The sequence below is a fragment of the Calonectris borealis genome, chromosome 18 (genome assembly GCF_964195595.1).
Source record: "Calonectris borealis chromosome 18, bCalBor7.hap1.2, whole genome shotgun sequence".
NCBI lineage: Eukaryota > Metazoa > Chordata > Aves > Procellariiformes > Procellariidae > Calonectris > Calonectris borealis.
In genome coordinates, this window is record NC_134329.1 from 4967712 (window position 1) to 4988465 (window position 20754).

Below are 20754 nucleotides of genomic sequence, written 5' to 3' on the forward strand. Positions count from 1 at the left end.
CCCAGTTCTGAACCTAGCAGGAACTGCCTGTGCTGTCTGGCTCCTGCTACTCTACTACTTTAAGAGATGGATGCTGCCTCAACGCTATGAATAGTAGCTAGGATCATGCTTAAAATCCCCCAGGTCTGTTTCTGTTCCTGCTAAAGTACGGCTACCAATGAATGAAAATTAGGATCGCTGCTCCATGCCTCACCAACAGCCCACCCAGTTACTTAATGGTGTTAATCTCTTTGGAGATTTGATCTCTTCCCCCCATGTATGCAAGACAGATATATAATGCATATTTACCGATACAAGCCTAAAGGCCTTAAAAAACCTGAAAGGTTGTCAGAAAAATTTATTTCCATAAATTAAAAACACACACAAAAGAAACATTAAAATTTTAGATTCACGCAATATTGAACAGAAACAAAATACCAAGAGCATGATAGAGGCTAATGGCACAAGTGTACAAATTCTTATTGAGCTATTTGTTAACTTGATAGCATCATATAGACTTTTAATCCACAGTTATCATTCATATTCTAGAAGAGCACCTGGAACATAATACACCAAAGGCCCACCTCAAATCAAATACAATAAATGAGAACTGCTTGCAGAAAATCATATCCAGCAAGCATCAGAACTCAAACGTATGCAGCCACAAGGCCAGCCAAGCCAGGCAAATGCTGTAACATACATTTAAGTAGCCTTAGCTGCTCCAGTCATAGCATGATGAAAATAAGACTTTTTTTTTTTTTTGTGGAAAGAGATCTTCCTACCTCCCATAATCAGCAAAACTTACTACTAAGAGAGCACATGGCAAAAGCTTTGCAATTCTTCTCAAGCTGCTCTAGTGATCATTCTGTTAGCAATATGTACAATGTCTTTCCATGATGATAAAAAAAAAAAATCCTCACTGGAGTGGGTTCACTTTATGAAAGGGCAAGTGTACATATCCTTCAGCTAGGGAAGTATGCAAGACCCCAAAAGATGTATCCTCTATACTTTTTTCTTTCAATTATCTGGGACAGAAGCAGCTCAGAGTGGCAAATACTTAGCTTTTGCACAGTCATCACTCCCAGCGTACAAGTAGCAGCCACAAGGAACAAGGCTGTTGCACAAGTGCTGCAAACAGGAACAGAGGTGGGAAAAAGAAGTGCACAAGCATGACTGACATCTGTATGTTGGAGGGAGGGAAGAGATGCTTTGTGTCAATTAGCTTACATCTCTATCATCATACAAATACTAAATCAAAACAGAATAATGCTGTATATTTGGGTTTCCATAAACTAAGGTCTGGGACAAGCTAGGCAATTGCAACATCATTTTGTAACTCGTCAATTATTATAAACAAAAGAGAATGGAGTGTTTTCTTTGCTCTGCTCTCTCTGCTGTGGCTGTTAAAAAGAAAGCTCAGAAGTGTTATTTCAAAGCAATCAGAAACAGGACAGAGCAGGGAAGCAGACAAAAAAAAAACCCAAAACAAAAAAAGCCACCCACAACCTAAAGGAAAAACCCAACACATTCCATGTTTTGAAGCACATTAGAGGTCTGAACTTTGCCTGGACCCAAGTTTCCTCCCTTCCCACCCATATCTTTGTTTCCTTAAAAGCCCCAGTAAGGCTACAACTCAATTGTGTCACAGCACTGGAAGCCTCCCATATTAATAGATGGCGAATGAATGCTGTGTAACAATCTCATTGTATAGCATAAAGCCATAAAAATATATATCTCACTCTTGCTACAGCTTCCAACCAGTCAATAATTGGGCTAATAAACCAGTATAGGGAAAGTTTAAAACATTTTTTAAAAGGCAGTTGACCTTTATTTTTTAGGGATTTCTTTTTATAAAAATAAAGAGGATCAATTACAATGTTCATTAGCAGCCCAAATAGGTTAACCAGACCTTGCTGCTGAAATAGTATGTCGATACGTTCAAAGTTTGCCTGCCTTGTTATTTTACCCTCAAAACCCAAACACCACTACTTTAAGTGTGCACTCCTCTCTTTTCTTCAGTCTTCCTGATTAAAGATAATTAGCCTCCAAAACAAGAATGTAAACTTCTATGAATCACAGCACATAAACTGGGAGCAAAACAAGCCCAGATTACATTTCTTTCAAGACTTAGGCACACACAGTGTAATAATCCTCTTCCATTTCTCTACTTTGAAAGCTCTGGAATTCAACAGATTGCTTGTTAATTTTTAGTTTTCTGTTCCGTCAGTAACAGAAGTGGCAGAGCAACAGAAGATAATGGTGGTATTTTCAGTCCTGCATTTATTGGGACTTTATTAAAAATACCCATCCACTAGATATTTGCTCATTTTGAAGGTAAATAGAAACTCTATTACATGGGCAGGTAAATAAGAAAGTGCAAGTTTCAAGTGACAAGTGAAAGAAAGAACAGACTAATTAAATTTGAGCATCCCAGCAATGACAGCTTTGCCTGAATAACTTCTATAGGCACTAAAGGACAGAAATTACCTGAACAGCAGCTAGCATTCATTTTGAATTATGCTTCAAGTAAATTTAATTGAGGTTATCCCAGAAGGGAGCTCTCGTCCCTCAAAAGGTAGAGTTGAGAAATTGCCCAGTGCTGCATCAGATAATTACAAATGGCCTTACATAATGGGAAAAAAAAAAAGAAAAAATTCCACATGCTAGGAGGCTCTTTGTACAACACTAGCTACTATGTACAACAGTGCTGTACAGAGAATATCTCATTACGAGATACATGAATTGTAAATCTAAAATGGTAAATAAAACCTCAAGATGGAAAAAAAATTATTTTCTTGTTAGCATTAAAATTAAGTTGACATTTTTACTGGAATTAAAATAACTTAAAAATGAATCTCAAAGACTTTGCTGGTGTTCCCTGCATACAGCAGCTCAGCTCAATTAACTAAAAACCTCTACTTATGTGTCCTGCAGCTTAATATCCTTGTGGGCTAATTACCTTTTCCTCTGGAGAAGAGGTTGGAATCAGCCAAGTAGTTAAAATCTCTACTATTCAGGAAAAATTAGTACTGGGCACAATTTTTTCTTAAAATATTACCTTTTTTGAGCTCAATCATGTTAAAAGATGTCCTCACGCAGCAAATAAAGAAACATATACAAAGTGCAAGTTATTTAAAGTCTAGTTATGTGAGGCTTCTGCTGCCTGAAGCTGGGAAGGGCACAGAAACTCAGAAGGAACCTTCTAAGTAAACAGAAGGAAGAAACAATTGAAAGCAAACCAGAGCGCTACTTTTAATTATTAAAAAGTTAGTGGTATATCAAGAATGTGTTTGCTAGAATTCATCTTTATCAAACACCATACCTCTTCTGTCAGATTCTTCAAAATAGCCATTACAGTAACAACAGCAGACTCAAATGTGCAAATGATCTGGAGTACAGAGTTCTAGCACCACTGAAGGTGCACTACTTCCTCCTTTACACTACTACTCTACCCTCAAAAGGTGTTTAAACATAATTAAACATTAGCAGTAATTTCCAGAGGTTGGGGATGGAATGGTAAATTGTATGTGGCCTAAAAGAATCCCTCCAATAGCATTTTAAAATAAAATAAAATAGCACCTTAAAGAGGGTCACAGCCAAAAACTGATCATCAGATATTAGAACAGAGTGGTAGAATAATGTATGAAGAAGTCAGTAGATTTCTCTCAACAGGACTAAAATACTAAAGGAGCTGATTGGACCATTTTCAGCTAAATGGCTCCCTCAGATGCTAGAGGTCTGCTCCTGCTCAGCCTCCTTTGCAAAAAAGGCTTCAAGGTCCATTAGCTTCTGACTCAGAAGAGCATCTAACTCTGCACTCTGTAGTGCAGCTTTTTTTGCTCGGGTGAAACTACCCACTGCTTTGATTTTGCCTCGTGTCTTCCTTTTCCGGGGAAGAGTAAAGTCCTGAAACTCTAGAATCCGCTTTCTCTTCTGCTGGCTGACAGAGATCAAGCGTCCATTTTTCTCCTTGGGCTCTTCAAAGATTGTTTCCAAGCTCCTGATAAAAGCAAAGGAATGAACTCATGAATACTTAGGAAGCAGTTAAGGACAGGGAGACTAGTGGATTTCATAACGCAAGTAAACACACTTCTAACTTTTAGAATTTTACAGTCCCTCCACACCTCTTGTAATGTATACTTATCTACAGCTTACACTTCCTACAACTGCACATTACTGCTAGCGAAATAATTTGTTATTGGTGCACAGACATTTGAGTTGAATCTCTTTCTATCCGTATTTCAGTTCAAAAGCACAATTATAAAATCTTCATTTTGTAGAATAAATAGATTTGAACATTAAAAAATGTAGCAGTCTTGATATCCATACTATACCTGATGACAGGCAGTTATTCTTAGTATTTTAAAGAATATTTAGTTGCCTTTGAATTTTGAAAAAGTAAGTACTGTACTTGGATGGAGGCTGGAATGAATGAGTAGATTAAAAAAATACACAAATCCATACTTAAGCAGCTGCAAATTCTTAGTTGATATTCTATTTCACTGCGTTCCATACAAATAGTAAAAGATACTATTTTTGAATTAACTTTCTCTACCCCTTTAAACTCCCTCTTAGCTTTCAGACACCTTTAATCTTCTCTCTCTCTCTGCCTAAGTAATTTACATTTATCTTAGTTTTCTCATTAGAAAGCAGAACCAACCTGGCTGGAGGAGGGGACTTATAGTTCTTGTTTGTGTAAATTTCTTCTAAACTAAATTCTTTCTTCTTAAGCCTGAAAAAGTAATGAACAAATAAATCAAGAAAGAAGAATTTCAACAACACAGATTTACTAGAAGCAAGTTTGGTTTGCATTCTATGCTTAAATGCTAACTAATTATGCTTTAACTTAAAACATAGATTTAGATTCTAATTGGGGATAGGGAGGAATGAAAAATGAGGTCGTTAAGTACCAAGGTCTGGGTCAAGACTTGCCATTTCTGCAGAGGTCAATATTCCTTCTAGCATTCTATGATGTTTCAAAAGAAGAAAGGGAAATCCCTTCACAGGTCACTTTTTTGTGGAAGCTAAGAAAAGACTTACAGTTTAGCAGATTAATATTTCATCTCTTGAGACTGATATTAAAAGTTAGTTATTGACACTTAATTAGCAAGCTGGTCTCGGAAGAAATGCATTCCTTTGTCAAAGCTGGCACTTCTGTTTAAGTGAACAAAATACTAGATGACTGGTTGGAAAAACTTTATCAATATTTGGCACTGTGATTACCCTCATTTACACTGAACTAATGTTTCCCTAAGATCATATACCACAAACAAAGAAGGGACTGTGAAGAACTCCAATATAATTTGCATCAACAGACTTCCTTTCCTAATGGATCACTTCATCTCACTGTGCATTGTAGAATGACTCATTTTCAATGTATGTTTATCAAAATGAACTTCTTTCTTCTTTAGAAAATCATTCCATTGCAGCTTAGTTTTTCAAGTTTTGCCTAAAAGCCAGTCAGTAGTTCATATCCAATAGTCCTTTATTTATCCTTTCTCACTTGAAAAAAGTTTTGTTCAAAGATGAATTTCTTTCTTCAGTCTTTTATACAGTTGATACAGCTGTGTCAATCTTTTCTTATGAAGAAAGCAAACATCAGACATCACTCAACTGGGAGTGTACAAAATAGTGGTGGTAAGAGAAGCATTTATTGAAATGATTACATTATTATGCAGGAAATGTAAGCAACAGAAGCTAGTATGAGTCCATTTAAAAGATACTGCTCACCTTTTTGGTTTGGGTAGTCCCATTGGAGTAAGGTTAGGGTCTGGCTTAGGAACAGTTTTCCTGATTCGGATCTGTGAGACTTTCTTTGGCCTCTTTTCTGGCTCAGTCTTAAGAAAGGAAAAAAAAAAAAAAAAAAAAGTTAAGGAAATAACGACCACGCAAGTCAACAGAATTCCCTTTTATGTTCAGTATACGTTATCTATAGCATAAACATTCCTCTTTGTTTTGCCACCTTCTTTTTGCTTGAACAGAAGAAAGAAGCAGCACAGACTAGGACTAACAGCCTGTTTTCTCTCCTCATCTTTAAACGTTACTAGATAATATTCAGCAGCAGCAGCTTCAAGTTCTGGGGAACCAGGAGCCTGAGATCTCTGAAATCTAAAATTAACTCACTTTTTTCAGTTCTGTGTCATTTTGGGATCTAAGACAGGCTGGAACAGAAGCATCAGCTTCATCAAGGTCATGGACCTGGGGCTCCGATACTGAAAGCCTGGGGGGAGATGGTGATGATTCTGGAAGTGAGCAAGACTTTGGTAACGGAAGAGGGAATGAAGTTTCCAGACTGTAACAGAGGAAGAAGGGAACATATGTAGGTTAATACCCAATTTATGCTACAACAGCATTCCACGCTCTCAGGTGATGTTCCTAAATTGCAGTATGGGCACAAAAAGCAATGCAGTTCACAGAAATTGCCCAAGTAAGTGAACGCTTTCTCTGGTACATACATAGAGCCAAAAACTGCTGCAGCCTGCATTGATACTGAAGCAAACTAAACTGCCAGTGTATTTGAACATCTAATTTTAAACCCACTCTTTTCCTTTTTGTATAGTTAAACAGGTTACAGCTCTATTTAGTAACTACTGATAGAAAGTGATTAATCCTCCTTTTCTGCCAGCAAATTTCTTTGACACAACTATTAATTTATTACTTTTTGTTTACAGATAAATTTAAAAGATAGCTTTTATATCTGCCATCCCAACACTGAAAAAGAAGAGAAGGAAGTTTCAGCACCTAATGTCCAGTTGCTCAGACAGAAAGAACATATATCCAAGTAAGGAAACAAACTTCTATAGTTTCGCATATTCATTTCATTATAAGTGGCACAACGTGGTTGAAAGTTACAGAATTGTTCTGTGCAATGATCTACATGGTGTTTGCATTAATGCCCTTCCACACTTCTCCATTACATGATCCGGTCAGTTTACTTCACTAACATTTTAATCAGAAAGCTATTCTTGAAGTAAGCTGCTAAAAGCTGAAAGCCAAAATGACATAAGCAATGTCTTTCTGAGAAAGCTTATGATCCCACTACTCAGAATAAATATCGAAGTCCAAGAGACTCACCATATCTCATGACTTGCAGTCTGTAGTGCTTCCATACTCTGTACAGGTAAGTGCAGTAACGTGGCATAGCTGGTTCAAAAGAAGAATGAAAAGAAAAAAAAAAACAACAAAAAAAGACAGACAAATTAGGTCTACACTATGAAAGAGCTGAGGGAAAAATTATTAGTATAAACTGGACTGCAAGACAAAAAATGCTAGTATCAGGAATGAGAATAAAAAGATTAAAATGATACAAGAGCAAGCCACACCTGCCATTTAGTCCACTAAATTTCACTGACAGCTTGTTAGGGAAATAGTCCTACTTTCACTTAAAATTGGTAGTGATAAGAAAAGGAAATACAAGTACAGAAAGAGAGGCAGACATTATTAGTCTGAAAGGTGTAATTATTTCTATGAAAGTCTATATTCCTCATTCAAAACTCCCAGTTTTTAAAATTAAAGTAAGGCAAAACCTTGAAGGATTTGGCTACTAAATAAAAAAGTGCATAGTGGCAACAGTAACAAGTGAAAGAAAGAATTTGCATAAGATTAACTCCCTGTTGTCTGTAATTCGCACAATCTTACTTGAATATTCTTAATCAATCGGAAAAACCAAAGGCCTTTCCATAAGGGTTGGTAATTACTATAATTCTACTTTTAAATTTTTCTGATTTTTAACCTTCTTAATCAAAACAGGCAAAGATTTTTGTCATACTGGGAGATGAAAATGCTTTTATACTGCACCAAACATACTTCTTGTATTCTTGTATTTATACACCAAAAATTTATTTCATAGGAAATTTTTTTTTTTTGAGTACACACAAATTTAAGAGAGATTTCCTGCATTATCCTTTTGTCACTGTTCCTGTAAATACCTTTAAAAAAAGAAGAATTATTAATTGATGAGAACAAGCTATCAATCTTCAGCAAAATGGAATCTCAAATGGTGTTAAATATTTAGAATGTTAGGTTTTGTTCTTTATGTTGTTTTATAGCCAAACCTTTAATATTAGTTTTTGCTTAACTGTTTTAGGAATAGAATTTATTTGCTGCACTACTTTAAACTTCTGCAAACATTCTTTTCAACTTACTGTATGCTACAATAACTTCACTTTAAAGAAAATCTGAGTGGGGCAGAAGAATTAAGGCTACCTTATACACATATTTGTAAGATATTTTAGAGAAAAAACAAACTGAGGGTTTTTTTTTAACTTTGGGTTATTTTTCTCTTGAAGTAATAAGGTTTGACCTGGCTTCTCTCCCTTTGGGATAAAGGTCATTCATAGCAAAACATTGGGTTTTCAAGTTACCCTTTACGTCAAGGAATTAAATCCTCTTATACTTTAGCTGACTGGATATGCTGTAACAAGCTGCCTAGGAGTCTGTAGATTTAAGTATGGGAGAAAACACAAAAGCATAAGTCAGCTCTGATCTCACAGTCCAAGGATAACAACATGCCTCAACAATACAAAATAATAAATTCGCCTCATACGCAGAAGTAAGTTTTAAAAAGAAAGGTGTTTGTTTTGTTTTTAAAGAATGGCAACAGTGTCTTATTTTTAAATTTAGTGCTCAAACTGTAGTTTACTGGTATGATTACTTCCAGAGTACTAATTTGTACACTAGAAAATTCAGCCTGATATATTGACTCGTATGGAATGAAAAAGAATGCAGGTTCAATAGAATGTGCTGTGAAATTGTCTCTATGCCATTATTCAACTTCATTCTTTTAGTGCAGGCAACTCCCAGAATGGAGTAGTACTTTCATAAGCTTACTCACAGCTTTGGTAGAAATTAGAATTTATACTGACAAGTGATATACTTAAACTTTTAGGTATGTTATCTGTTTATACAAAGCAAAATGCAGCATTAGTTATCTAGCAAGATTTTTGGTTATACGTATGTCAAGCTATGACATAAGATAAGCCAAATTCAACAGTTCTCTAGAGACTGACATATTAAACAAAAGAATTAATCAAATCGACTTTTCTACAGTACTTATGAGCCTCTACTCTGTCCAGTAATCTCAAGACTATAAAATCAGGGACTGAACTGCCCCACATCACTGAGGCATAAAGGGCAAAATCTTTGCTCAAGAGCATGCAAAAATCCTGTAAAAGAGCTAGGAACCTCTTCTCTCATTCTGTTTCTTAATAAAAAGATCTTAAATGCTGAGAGCAAAGTTAAATTAAACATGCAGAGTAGATTTCAGTCCTCTTCCCACTCATAACGAGAATGACCCACATGAAAATTCATTACCAACCTGAACTGGAGCTACACTTGCTTGTGCCAACAATATATCACGCACATACTATCAAAAGGCATAGCATACATAAAGAGGTTTCAACCAGCATAGAACAGTTATGGAATACAATTGAAAATTTAAGTGAATGCCACCCCCCGCCCCCTAGGATTCTTCCTAATCTGATATTGAGCATTTTACAGTGGTTCCAAGTGGCACTTGTGGCTCAGACCTCTGAAAAAAACTTTCCTACCTCAGAAATCCAGTTGTTCTGCAGTCACTCTGAATAGACCTAATGAAGTAGCTCACCTTTCTGCATTATATATTCTGATGCATGGTGTGTATATTTTGCAAGGGAGAAGAAAATAGAGTTATCCATTCTGCCAAAACAGGATAGTATTAAAGAAGTGAAGGCAAATATATTTAAATTCAGCTAACAGACTGTTCCATAGGGAAGAATCTTCCACGTTGAGCCATTTTTGAGGCAGAATGTGTTGACTTGGAACAGGAGAAACTGACCCTCCAATGCAAGCTGTAATTACCCTCTCCCTCCCAAAAAAGGAGCAAGTACATATCCTATACATATTTAATCTCAGAAGTAAGTTGATGGGTTTTACCTGTTCTCGATGCCCACACTTGGCTGCCACTTGCAGTGACTGGAATGGAGAGGAGTGATTTCGGAGGGACGGGCAGAAGGACCATGCTGACTCCATATGGATAGTACCCTGCCCAATGAGTATGGCAATGAAGAAACGAGGTCATCTGATACAGAAGTTGGATACCTTGCCCCTTTCAAACCCTGTGCGAATTGTGATATAAATAGTCTCTGGATAGTAGGAATATGACTGGTTAAGTTTCTTCTTCTTGTCCAAATCCTGTAACATCCAGGGGAAGAAAGTGCTAACACTGTGTGAAGGCCAAGCATGGAGCAACCTCCTCTTCTTTCAGCTATAGCATTTCTTCCACGGTCAGGATGAAGGGCAACAGCCCTTGGGGTTGTTATAGAGAGAGAGGAATGCAGCTCATTATCTAGACTGGAATCTTCCTTGAGAGCTGTTGTATCTGAACAGCTCTGCGACAGGAGAAAAGAGAAAGTCCACTTTGAAGGTGGTGCTGGCATTTCTCCCAAAACTGGTCTGTGGTGTACAGAGTGCTGGAATGTAATCCCTGTGAAGTCTGTCACAGGATTGGAGTCCAATTTTATGTGAAGAGAAATTGGGAAAATTGGGGTATCCAAGAAAGAGCTTGGAGGCTTGTGGCTCAAGTCTGGAAAAAGTATTTTGGTAGATTCTACAGGATAAAGTGCCAAAGGCTGAAAGCTGAACATCTTGGTGCACCAACTGTCAGCCCAGCGTGAGTGTAAGTTCCTATTAATGCAAGAAAAGGCTTCCAATAGATTTTTAGATCTACGTTGGCTGTAGCTCTCAGCCACTGGAAGAATTTCAGAAGAATATGGCAGAGTTTCTGAGTTATGGATGCTGTTGGCAGGTGCCAGGAGTTTGCTGGCCATTGCAGACAGCTTGCTCAACAATGCTGCTTCTTTGGTACTTTTTCTAAATTCCAAGCTGTTCAACAAACTGCACCTCTTGGCCCTCTGCCTTGGCATATGCACGAATCTCATGGCTGTTTCCGTTTCCATTGTTGGTGGTTTACATGGTAAGTACGAAGATGTGAGAAGTGTGTTTTCCTGCTTAGGGAATATTTCTGGGGGAATCTCAAAAAAAGGTGAACTTTTTTTTTTTTTGCCTTTTCTTACGGTTTTTAGCTGATACGATGTGGGAACTTTTTTGCATGTCCTTCCAGGCTGTCTTTTAAATGGGAGAGGTCCTCTTAGTTTATTTGTAGTTCCAAAGGCACCAGGGATTCCATCATACCCTAAATTAAGGTTCAGGTTTTCCATTTCTGAATCCTGAGTCTTCAAAAACTGTGAACTAATAGTATCTGTGGTAATCTTTGGCCTTTTGACTTCTTGTAAAGTGCTACACAGTTTATTTTCACTGCTTCTGACAGCAAAAATCTCCTCTGAAGGACCTTCAAACTTCGTATTTCTTGATGTCACCAATTCATTTGAAGAGCTGCATGAGAGTTCAGAACTGTGCAACATACTTGGTTGCAGTGTGATTTTTGCTCTCTCTTGATACTCTGACTTCTGTTCTTCTTGTGCCTTGTCTGACAGATGTACTTCCATCTTCTCATACTTCTTTCGTTTAAGTACCTGACATTTCTCTATTTGATCAAGTCTCTCTGAACCTAAAGCCTCATTTTCCTTGCAGACTGAATGAGTTGGTATAGTGTCCTGGCCTTCTGTCATCTCCTTTACATTATCTTTGCTCTGTGCATTTAATTTGTAAGGCACACATACTTCACTGCAAACCACACAGTTTGGGCATGATTCTTTGCAACTGTTTGATAGTTTACTCATACATGGATAAAATGTGGGTGTTGTATTATACTGCAATTCTGGTGAAGCATCTTCAGCTTGACAATCACGCACAGTTTCTGAAAGTAGACTGGTACCTCCTAAGTTTGTGAACTTTGTAGCATTTTTTCCTTCTTTTGAAAGATTATTTAGATTAGATCTTGGGATTTCTTCCAAAACCTTTCCATAATTCTCAGTACTGAGGACTATTTTGCTACCAAACTCTTTTGAATCTTCTAACAAGGCCCATAGACAATCTTCTCCATCAAGAAAAGAATCTATGGGCAACTTTTCCACAGCAGGGAACTTTCCACAGGGAGGGACTACTTCTCTTCCCATCTTTTCTTCTGCACATGTGTTCTTAAACTTTTCTCCACAGTGAGTACTTTTTGGCGAGGTCACATCCATGTCTTCTACAGTTAGCATGTTATGCCCCTCATCTCTCAGACTTTCTTTGCTGTGTGCACAAACTCTTGAGCTTTTTGCACTGTTCAGAAAGCTAGTTGCCGTTTCATTCTCTGAAGATGGAATATCATTATTGCTGGCTTTTCTCTTAATAGACATTGTTACAGAAAGAAGTTTTGTCGCTGAAGAATCTTTACTAAAAACTTTGGCTGAAGACGAATTACAATTATCTATTTGTGTATTCTCAGGGGACATACACAGCTTTTCTTTCTCAAGCAGAGAGATTCCCAAGTTCAGAGCTGATGGTGTTTCTGAATCCGCCTGAGTCTCATTAAAAGATTCTTGGATGTCAAACTTTCTGAAATGGGATGGACCAATACCCTTTTGAGCATCAGTTTCTTTACCAGGCTCAAACGTTAACTGCAGGAAAGAGTTATTTAAGATAGATTTTATTCTTTTTTTGTTTTCTGTCTCTGAAAGCTCATTCATATTTTCTGACTTATATGACAGACTCCCATGAATTGACGAGAAGGGCAAAAATCGGGCACTAACTGCATTTTCCTGGTCCTCCACCAACCACTTCATCTTTGGCAAAGATTGCTGCATTTTTTTTCCTGCAAACACCAGCTCTGCTTTCTCTTTTGCACATTTGATAAAGCAAGCATGCTGTGAGCAATGTGATTTGCTATCAGAAAAGCTTTCTTCAAGAGTTCCTTTATCTTCTCCAACCTCGTGTTCTTTTAGTTTGATTGTCTTCTCAATTAGATCACTGATGAAGCCCATGCATCCTGAGCAGTCTTCATTTCTCACACCATTTAGAGTCTCCAAATCCACTACGTTCTCTTTTAGAGTTCCTTGAAAACTGTCTTCTTTATGAACTAACAGATGCAGGTCGTCACCTGTTTTTAACAGTATCTCTTCACTTTGACTAGAGCCAATGGATATTTTGGTTTCTTGCACAGAAGTAGCCATAGTTTGTAAGCCAGTGTTCGGTTGGTTGTTTAAACTTTCTAAATGTTGCTTGCTGCCTGGAACTGGGCCATCAAGCTCACTCTGACATGCAAAACATTGATCTTCCATTGGATGAAGGGTCTTTTCTATTTGGCTAGCATGTCGTGTTTGAATATTCATGTTGCTGAGTAACGGACATGTATCACAGATTGAAGCACTATATTCAGAGGGATTAGCTGTGAGTGATGACACTTCTTTCTTCTCATATATGCCTAGTTCTCTCTTCTTTAAGCCTAATGGAGAGTTGCAAAATCCAAAATTATGAACACAGTTTTTTTTGTTCAAATATCTGACTAATAGCTGTTCACTAGTCTTATTTCTCCGATTGCCTTCAGGAGCCTTTGGAGAATCCACAGTTCTTATTTTATCAAATTCATCTGTCTGGAGAGCACACATGCCGATTTGTTCTTTTGCCTCATCACTGTCACAAACAATTTCACTGCCATCTGTTACTTTACAAAGATCAAATTGTTTCACAACCTCCATATTCTTATTTGAAATCTCATCTCCTACCAAGGTAGCAATAGACTTCTTTGCAGTATAAGCTGAGCAAAACATGGTTTTTGCTGTGGAAATGTCATTTATCCCAAACAGATCTACACCTCTGTTGTCCCAGTCATCTTCACAAGGAAGAGATCCACATGCCAAAGGGAAGTGTGCTTCTGGAAATATGATTGCCTTTTTACTATTATATCCAGCTGAAGCTTCTCCTTCCAAATTATAATTTTCTTCAATCTTCTTATCAATCTCAACATTAAAAGAATGACTGTTCGGGAGAACATCACCTGCACGTGTACTCCCTGATAAAATACAGGAAGTACACTGGTCTTTTATACTCTGATTATTACAATTCCATGTGTCACTATCTTCATTTTCTAAACCAGTGACCACACCCTCTATATTTCCCACTGAAGACTTCATGTTTTTTTGGGAAATTTTGCTTGTCATATTAGGGTTATCAAGCATCCTGGAACTTATTGAAGACTTGAATTTGTCTTTATGAAGCACAATTTCAGCAACTTGTTCCCCTGTTGTTCCAGACGCACCAATTGATTCTTTTCCAGATAGATTATCCTGAGCCTTGTCCCTGCTTGAAACTTCATTAGCAGTACAAGGAGGACACTCATTATGATGAGGTTCTCTTGATTTTTGTGCAACAGGAGGTTGAGGTACATTTAGTGTATAAATCAAATTAGTTTCTTTGCCAGTGGACAAACTGTCATTACTATTAGCTTCTGCAGCTTCAACTAAACTGCCAGCCAACTCCTCTGATGTTGCATTACTCTCAGATTCCTTTTCAAGCAGTTGTGCCTCAGGCGAATCTTTTTCTAGCTTGGTACTAAGATCCAGACAGCTGTGGCTACTGGGAGAAGTTTTACTGGAGGTATTATAAAAGCATATGCCTGTCTGTCCAGTTTCACGGGAAGCAATGTTGTTCATTTCCATCAATAGACTATTTTCTTTTATATCATCCTTGCATAGATCACTGACAGAGAATTGCCATTGGTCCATTTTCAACTTATCACCTTCTGATGGGACCATTTTAAATTTTTCTTTTGAGAACTCCTCAGGAGATGAAGCAACAGAACTAAAAACTGAAGAATGACAATGCTCAGAATTAGCACCCTCTTGAGCTTCAGGCCAGCTACCAACTTCAACATTATCTCCCACAGCAATTTTTCTCCAGACTTCAGCAGCCTGCTCAAATTCAGAGCTGTATGATTTACCTATACTAACACTTACTTCCCTATGATCAATTTTAGCACTAGATAATCCTTCACTCCTGACCACCGAGACCTGCTCTATTGGTACGGATGTGGATGTTTGATTTTCTACAAACCCAGTTCCATGATCATCACGAGTCTGACTTCCAATGTTTTCGGGAAGATACTTTTGGGGAGTTTCATTGATAATTCCATGGACTGCAGTACTATTGTTTTCTAGTGGCATATTTCTAAAGTCCAGATAACAGATGCTTTTCAGAACCGAACATAAAACTTCAGAACTTTTTGTGGAGAGTGTTCTACAACTTTCTACTGATGACAACCTATGAGGTTCATTATGTTTAGGTACAGGACCAGTACAGAAGTCATGAGCATTGTTTTCTTCATCCTGCTGATAAGTCTGGCAATTAGCAAGTGATGTACTGAATTCATTAACAGGATTTTGTCTGGGTAACTTTTCTTCTCTGGTCTCCAAAATAGATACAACACTACTCTCCGTTCTCAATGGCATAGCAGTATGGGCTTTCAACCCATTATATTCATTTGTTTCTTGTGAATGCTCTGTGGCTGATCCAACATCCGTGACTTTTAAAGGCTCTAAAAAACCTAACATGCTGGTTTCTGAAACCCCAGCTCTGGCCACGACTGTGTCTACGTCTGGGCATTCATTGCTCTCAGGTGGAAGACCTTTACTCACTCTGTCATTCTTGTATCCTGCTTTACTAAATATCCTAGTCACATCAGCCTTCATACCTTGTACTTCTTCGGTAAGCTTTGGCAGAGTTTCAGCTGTCACCTGAACATTTGCTTGGTTTTCTTCTGCATAGGAAAAAATAAAGCAAGTCAGAACCATATACTGAATTTAGAAGGCATTACAGCTTACAAAGTTCCTTTTAGTACTGTACACAATATTGTGTTGGTTACCAAAATGTTTTTAAAAGTGAGAACAGATGCTAGCAATTCTACTACAAGCCTTTAGAAGAAAAAACAAACAAACTAGCCCACCACAAACCTAATGTAACAAATGCAATCCTTTTCAATACAGACATTCCCCATGAGCAGCAGGCATCCAAAGACCTGTATTTTTCAGATTCCTCTAATACCGAGCTAGGTGCAATGCAGGGCCTATAACTCAATACATACAAAGTCATGGCCAACATCATAATGCTCATTTGTAACATCAAAGCTCCACATAGGTGGGTACTTTATCTGCTCTATCCTAGAAACAGGGCTGCGCATTGAGCGGCCATTTCCATTTCTTCTTCCTTGAAGACATTTTTGTTGGTAAGTCATCCATAGGAAGACAATGCATATCTCATTCTGTCCAAGCAATTATGACTATTAATAAACTTTTTTGTAAAATCATGAAGAAGCTGCTAATTCAAAAAATTACAGTTACTGTAGAATATCTTCATATTCAAAACTTTACAGGGAACATATTCACTCAGACTTCTGCAGATCTTTTTCATATTTTTTACTAAGGACCAAGACTAGATCGCATTTTTCAACTAAGTACAAGTTTTGGTTTTGAGAGCATGGAGGGAGAAAGAAAATAATTACTATATGCAGGCAAAGTGACAAAAGTATTTGGAGCTAGAAGATTACAGATCATAATGAAATTAAAAATCAGTTTTGTTATCCTCTTCCTTTGGATTCTGCACTTTTTATTTTTTCAAACATTAGAAAATGAATGAGTCATACTTTTTCACATCTTTGCTATTATTGCTCTCATATAATCCAGCTTTGAAACAAAAGGAAATGCAAAACATCTGCTATTAACACCACCTTCTGCTTTGGGGTAAATAAGTATTTAAATTAAATAACTAAAACATGTCTTGTGCATAAAAGGCCTTCAGGAAAGCACATATGCTGTCAGGAAAAAGCAGAGGATTAAGTTTGCATATTGTTCTAGCTAAGCAGGGTAATAGTTTCTACTGTAAAGCAAAATAAATTAGCTATCCCACAATCACTCATCAATTTTAAATCAACAAAAAGTAACCCAGGAGAGAAGCAGGGGGTAGATAGAGATGTACAACTAAAATATGCACCTGTGTTCTTTGGAGATCCCGCTATTTCAGTGCAACAGCTTCTCGAAGACTTCACGTCATGCTGGTTTAAGTGAGGGTCCTCCTGACACAAGACAGAAATATCAATGGAGATTGATCGATTTTCTGAAACGTTTAGCATGTTTCATGGACTGTACCTGCTCAACTAGGTTAGTTCTAAATAAGAAAACCACCAAGAAACCTCAGAACACATCAGCCCTTGCACAGAGGAAGTCTTGCATTGCAAGTGGTTCACACAAGTACTTGTCATTCCTTTCTGATCCTATCAGTCATTATCATCTCACCATTAAACAATGATGCATCCAGAAAAGATTTGTATTTAGCAGCAATGAAGTCTTGCGACGCAAGCAGCTAAAATGTAAGTGGCTTAAAATGCAAATTGTCGCAGATTTGAATCAGAAGAGTAATCCAGTCTCCAAGTCTATCTCACATCCCCAAACCATTACTGTATACCTCTGGTAAGATGCATGCTTTTTCTGATCTTTATTAAAACTTGCCTTCTACCACTCCTTCCCTTGGCACAAAAACACATAAACCCAGGAACAAACAACCTAGGTCTACTAGCAAAAAAATCCCAAGCCAAACCAAAACAAAACTCCACAACCAAACTACCTGCATATTTGAAATATGTGAAAGTTGGAAAACTGAATGACTATGGAAAATTTAATTAACTTTATTTTCATAAACTTTCAAATAAACCAAACAGATATCAAAATCCAGAGTTAAAACCACAAAGTAGTTTAGTATTATGCAACATCCAATAATTAGTGTAAAACACACACATATGCACCTTACCCAGATATTTCCTGGCTGGTATGTGTGCAGTCACAATACTTTTTTCCTCCCCTATGTTCTTTTGGTGTGTGTGAAAACTATTTACAAACTAAAGAAAACTGATCAAGAAAGTCACTAAAAATCTCAATTTTTAAATAGAGAGTTTTGAGACTCTTCAGTTTTTAATAGATCATTCTTTGCCATGTTTTTCAGCAAGCCTTTGCCTAGAAAGAACACTTTTATCATCAGTGTTTGCTAGAGAGGAGGGAAAAAAAAAGCCATGACCATGCGAGTCTCTTGTTTTGAAAGGGGAAACTAACAGTGATTTCCTCTCTAATTACAAACAATAATTATAAAAATGAAGAATAATCTTTATTTTTAGATTAAAACCTGAAATACTAAACTGGAGCCCCCTGTAGCATTATAATAGTATTAACAGACTGAAATAACTATTATTTAGTGGTTAGTACCTTGACTGGGGATGACGGTACTGGTGGAATATGCTGTACCCACAAAACATGGATACTGGGCAAAGAGCTTTTAAAATTGTTTCTCTCCTCCTTTTTAGTCACCAGTCAGTTTTGTTCTTCATTCTGTTGCATACCTGCCTCACACCATTCCAACAGTATTCAAGAAAGTGAAAAGCTTGATATTTTAAAATACTGTTGGTCTACTGAAGTATAGTCTAATTTGGCACTGGACCCATGATAATCCAAATAATGATACACATGCCAGAAGACACAAATAAGAAACAGGAAACCACATGAACAAAGTCCTCTGCCTAGTCACTCTAACCCTAAATTCAAAATATCATGCAGGGATGAATTTTTGCATTTGCTTACTTGTTTTGACCAACTTTCCCCAGCACAGCATTCAGCATGATACTTCTGAGCATCTTGTGCCTCTTTGTCTTCTTTCTGGTATCCATCACTAGAACAGTCTAGTTTCCTAAAGTTTCTTTCTTCATTTTTTCCATCCTCTTCAAGGTCTCCAGCCTTCAGTAATTCTTCAGTAAGGGATTCTGCTGGCCCATGAGAAATCACCTTTAGCATGTCACCCAAATCCTCTGTCTTCTGGCAAAAGTCTTCTACTCCAGAAGTCCTATGATGGTCAGCTGACAGACTGTCACTGTGTGCTAGCACAGGCGTTGTTGATACATCAGATTTTGCATCTAACCCAACATAAGGCTCTGATACAGCCATAAGTTCAGAGGAGATGCTCTCTGGCAGTCCAGTGTACAATTCCTCTATTACAGCAGACGCAGAAGAATCAAGGAGAGATTCCACCCCAGATGATAGCATCAGGGCAGCTGAAGATCAGTTGTCCTGGGTTTTTCACAGTTTACCCTACAAATAAAAGCAATGGCAAATCAACGTATGTAGGAGTAATCTTGAGATTAAAAGGAAAAGCTTCGTTCTTCAAGATTCAAGCATGTATGTTTAAGAAAGATACTTCCAAATAACTTTTTAAAAAAGGAGCTGAGAAACGTTTGAGTATCTAAGCAAATGCTTCATTAACAAAAGAAGAGAGTATGGACAAATACATATTCCCAAGCCTCATTTTCACATTCAAACGTCTCCCTGCAGACACACCCTCATCTTCTGGAAAACCTGAAAAGAGACTGTAAAGCAAATCACTAGGGCTTGTATTAGACATCCTACTCCTTAGCTAAAACTAAAGCATTTCTTTTCCTGTGAAGTTCTTAAGTTTCTAGTCTTTGGGAAAAAAACCCAACTCTTCTTCATATGTTTTCTGCCTTGAAGGAACAGTTTCTGAGACATTGTCCATCATACACTGTGCCTCAGAGCTCCTTGCATATAAGCACCTGACACGCTGCACGTAGGATGCATTGTGCCAGCACTGCTTTTCCACAGAGCCCTGGTACCGGTGTCAGGATCCTCTTCAGCCCAGAATGAAACGCACCGGTCCCCCGCAGCCTGCTTTGTCAGCAACAGCACGCAGCAGCGCGCGCATCACAGTGGAGAGGAGTTCCGACTGACCTGACACAAGCGCTGTCGGCATAGTGAAAACCCTGATGTGAAAATGCTACAACCTGATCGCTCCTGAAGATATACGGATAAACAGGAATAGGCTAAGCCAGGTTTTTACAGAAGCATCAGCTACTCAGTTTACAAAAACACGGGCTTGTTAGTCGAGCGTTGATCTCCCTGCTCCTTAAGCAAAACCAGCCTATAAAGAAACACACTTCGCCTGCGCCAGCCGTACGGGAACACAGGAGGACAACCGCCTTTAGGAAGCGACCACCCTTCCAGCGATACTGACTAATTCCAGCTTCGGCGCGGGCCGCCCCGCGCTGCGGAAGAGCCGGCTGCGGGCAGGGCCCGGAGCGCTCCTTTGTTCGAAGCGCCGCGGCAGCGCGGACAGACGCGGCCCCGGACCCTTCTCCTTCCTCCGAGGCAGAAGCCCCCGCTTCGACCCCGGACAGGGGCGGCCCGGCCGGAGGCGAGATGCGCTTCGCCCGGCCCCGGCGGTTTGCACCCGCCCGGAGGCAGCGCACCGCAGGAGGCCGCCGCTCTCAGCAATTATGCAACCGGCGGCCCCGCCGCTGCCTCCCCCGGTGCCGGCAGGGAGCAGCTCGGCCCCGCAGAGCCCGCGCCGCGCCGCGCCGCGCCCGGGCAGGGCAGGGCAGCCCCCTTGGCAGCGACCCGGCCCCCGCCACGCCCGGGGGCGCCGCTGCCCACTCCCAACCGGCGGCGGAAGAAGTGGGCCGCGCCGGAGACGCCTCCTCCGAAGCGCGACGGCGGCAGCGGTCCGCGCCCCCGCAGAACCCCGCGCTCCACTCCCGTTACCTCAGCGGCAGCCGCCGGCCCCGCTCCTGCCCGCGCCGCCCACCCCCTCCCCGCTCACCCCCTCCCCGCTCACATCACTTCCTCATCCGGGCCAGCCTGGTCGCTCACTCAGGCTGCGCGCCTGGCCCAGGTGGCCGTTGCTGTGGCCCCGCCCCCGGCCGCCCCGCCCCGCCCCGCCCCGCCTCCGGTGCCCGCGCCGGGCCCGTCCCTCAGCAGGAGCCCCGCCCGCCGTGCCGCGGCCCGCTCCGTCCCACCCGTCTGGGTGGTGGGC

At 39.4% G+C, this 20754-nt stretch overlaps 1 protein-coding gene across 3 annotated transcripts; it reads right to left on the reverse strand.

The window, feature by feature from the left end:
• Positions 1–319: 319 nt before the first annotated feature.
• On the reverse strand, positions 320–20597 carry PRR14L (proline rich 14 like). 3 transcript variants are annotated; one of them, XM_075167362.1, is made up of 10 exons: positions 20484–20597; positions 18516–19019; positions 16882–16963; positions 15587–15652; positions 9892–13342; positions 7054–7122; positions 6103–6271; positions 5710–5816; positions 4640–4711; positions 320–3979 (listed from the first exon to the last, which is right to left on the reverse strand). In XM_075167362.1, the coding sequence occupies exons 2-10, from the start codon at positions 18972–18974 to the stop codon at positions 3703–3705; spliced, it is 4752 nt and encodes a 1583-aa protein (XP_075023463.1). In that variant the 5' UTR covers positions 18975–19019; positions 20484–20597; the 3' UTR covers positions 320–3702. The 3 variants fall into 3 exon arrangements, with proteins under 3 accessions (XP_075023463.1, XP_075023462.1, XP_075023461.1); XM_075167361.1 differs by having other exon boundaries at positions 9892–14704; positions 20484–20544; XM_075167360.1 differs by having other exon boundaries at positions 9892–15652; positions 20484–20544.
• Positions 20598–20754: the final 157 nt, after the last annotated feature.

Excerpts from the sequence above, each read along its gene's own strand:
- PRR14L (XM_075167360.1), bottom strand. The coding sequence starts at position 18,974 with ATGCTATCATCTGGGGTGGAATCTCTCCTTGATTCTTCTGCGTCTGCT. Across the intron at positions 7,123-9,891 it reads AGTGTGGGCATCGAGAACAG|CTATGCCACGTTACTGCACT; the intron begins GTAAAACCCATC and ends CTTTTGAACCAG. Across the intron at positions 5,817-6,102 it reads ATGACACAGAACTGAAAAAA|ACTGAGCCAGAAAAGAGGCC; the intron begins GTGAGTTAATTT and ends TCCTTTCTTAAG.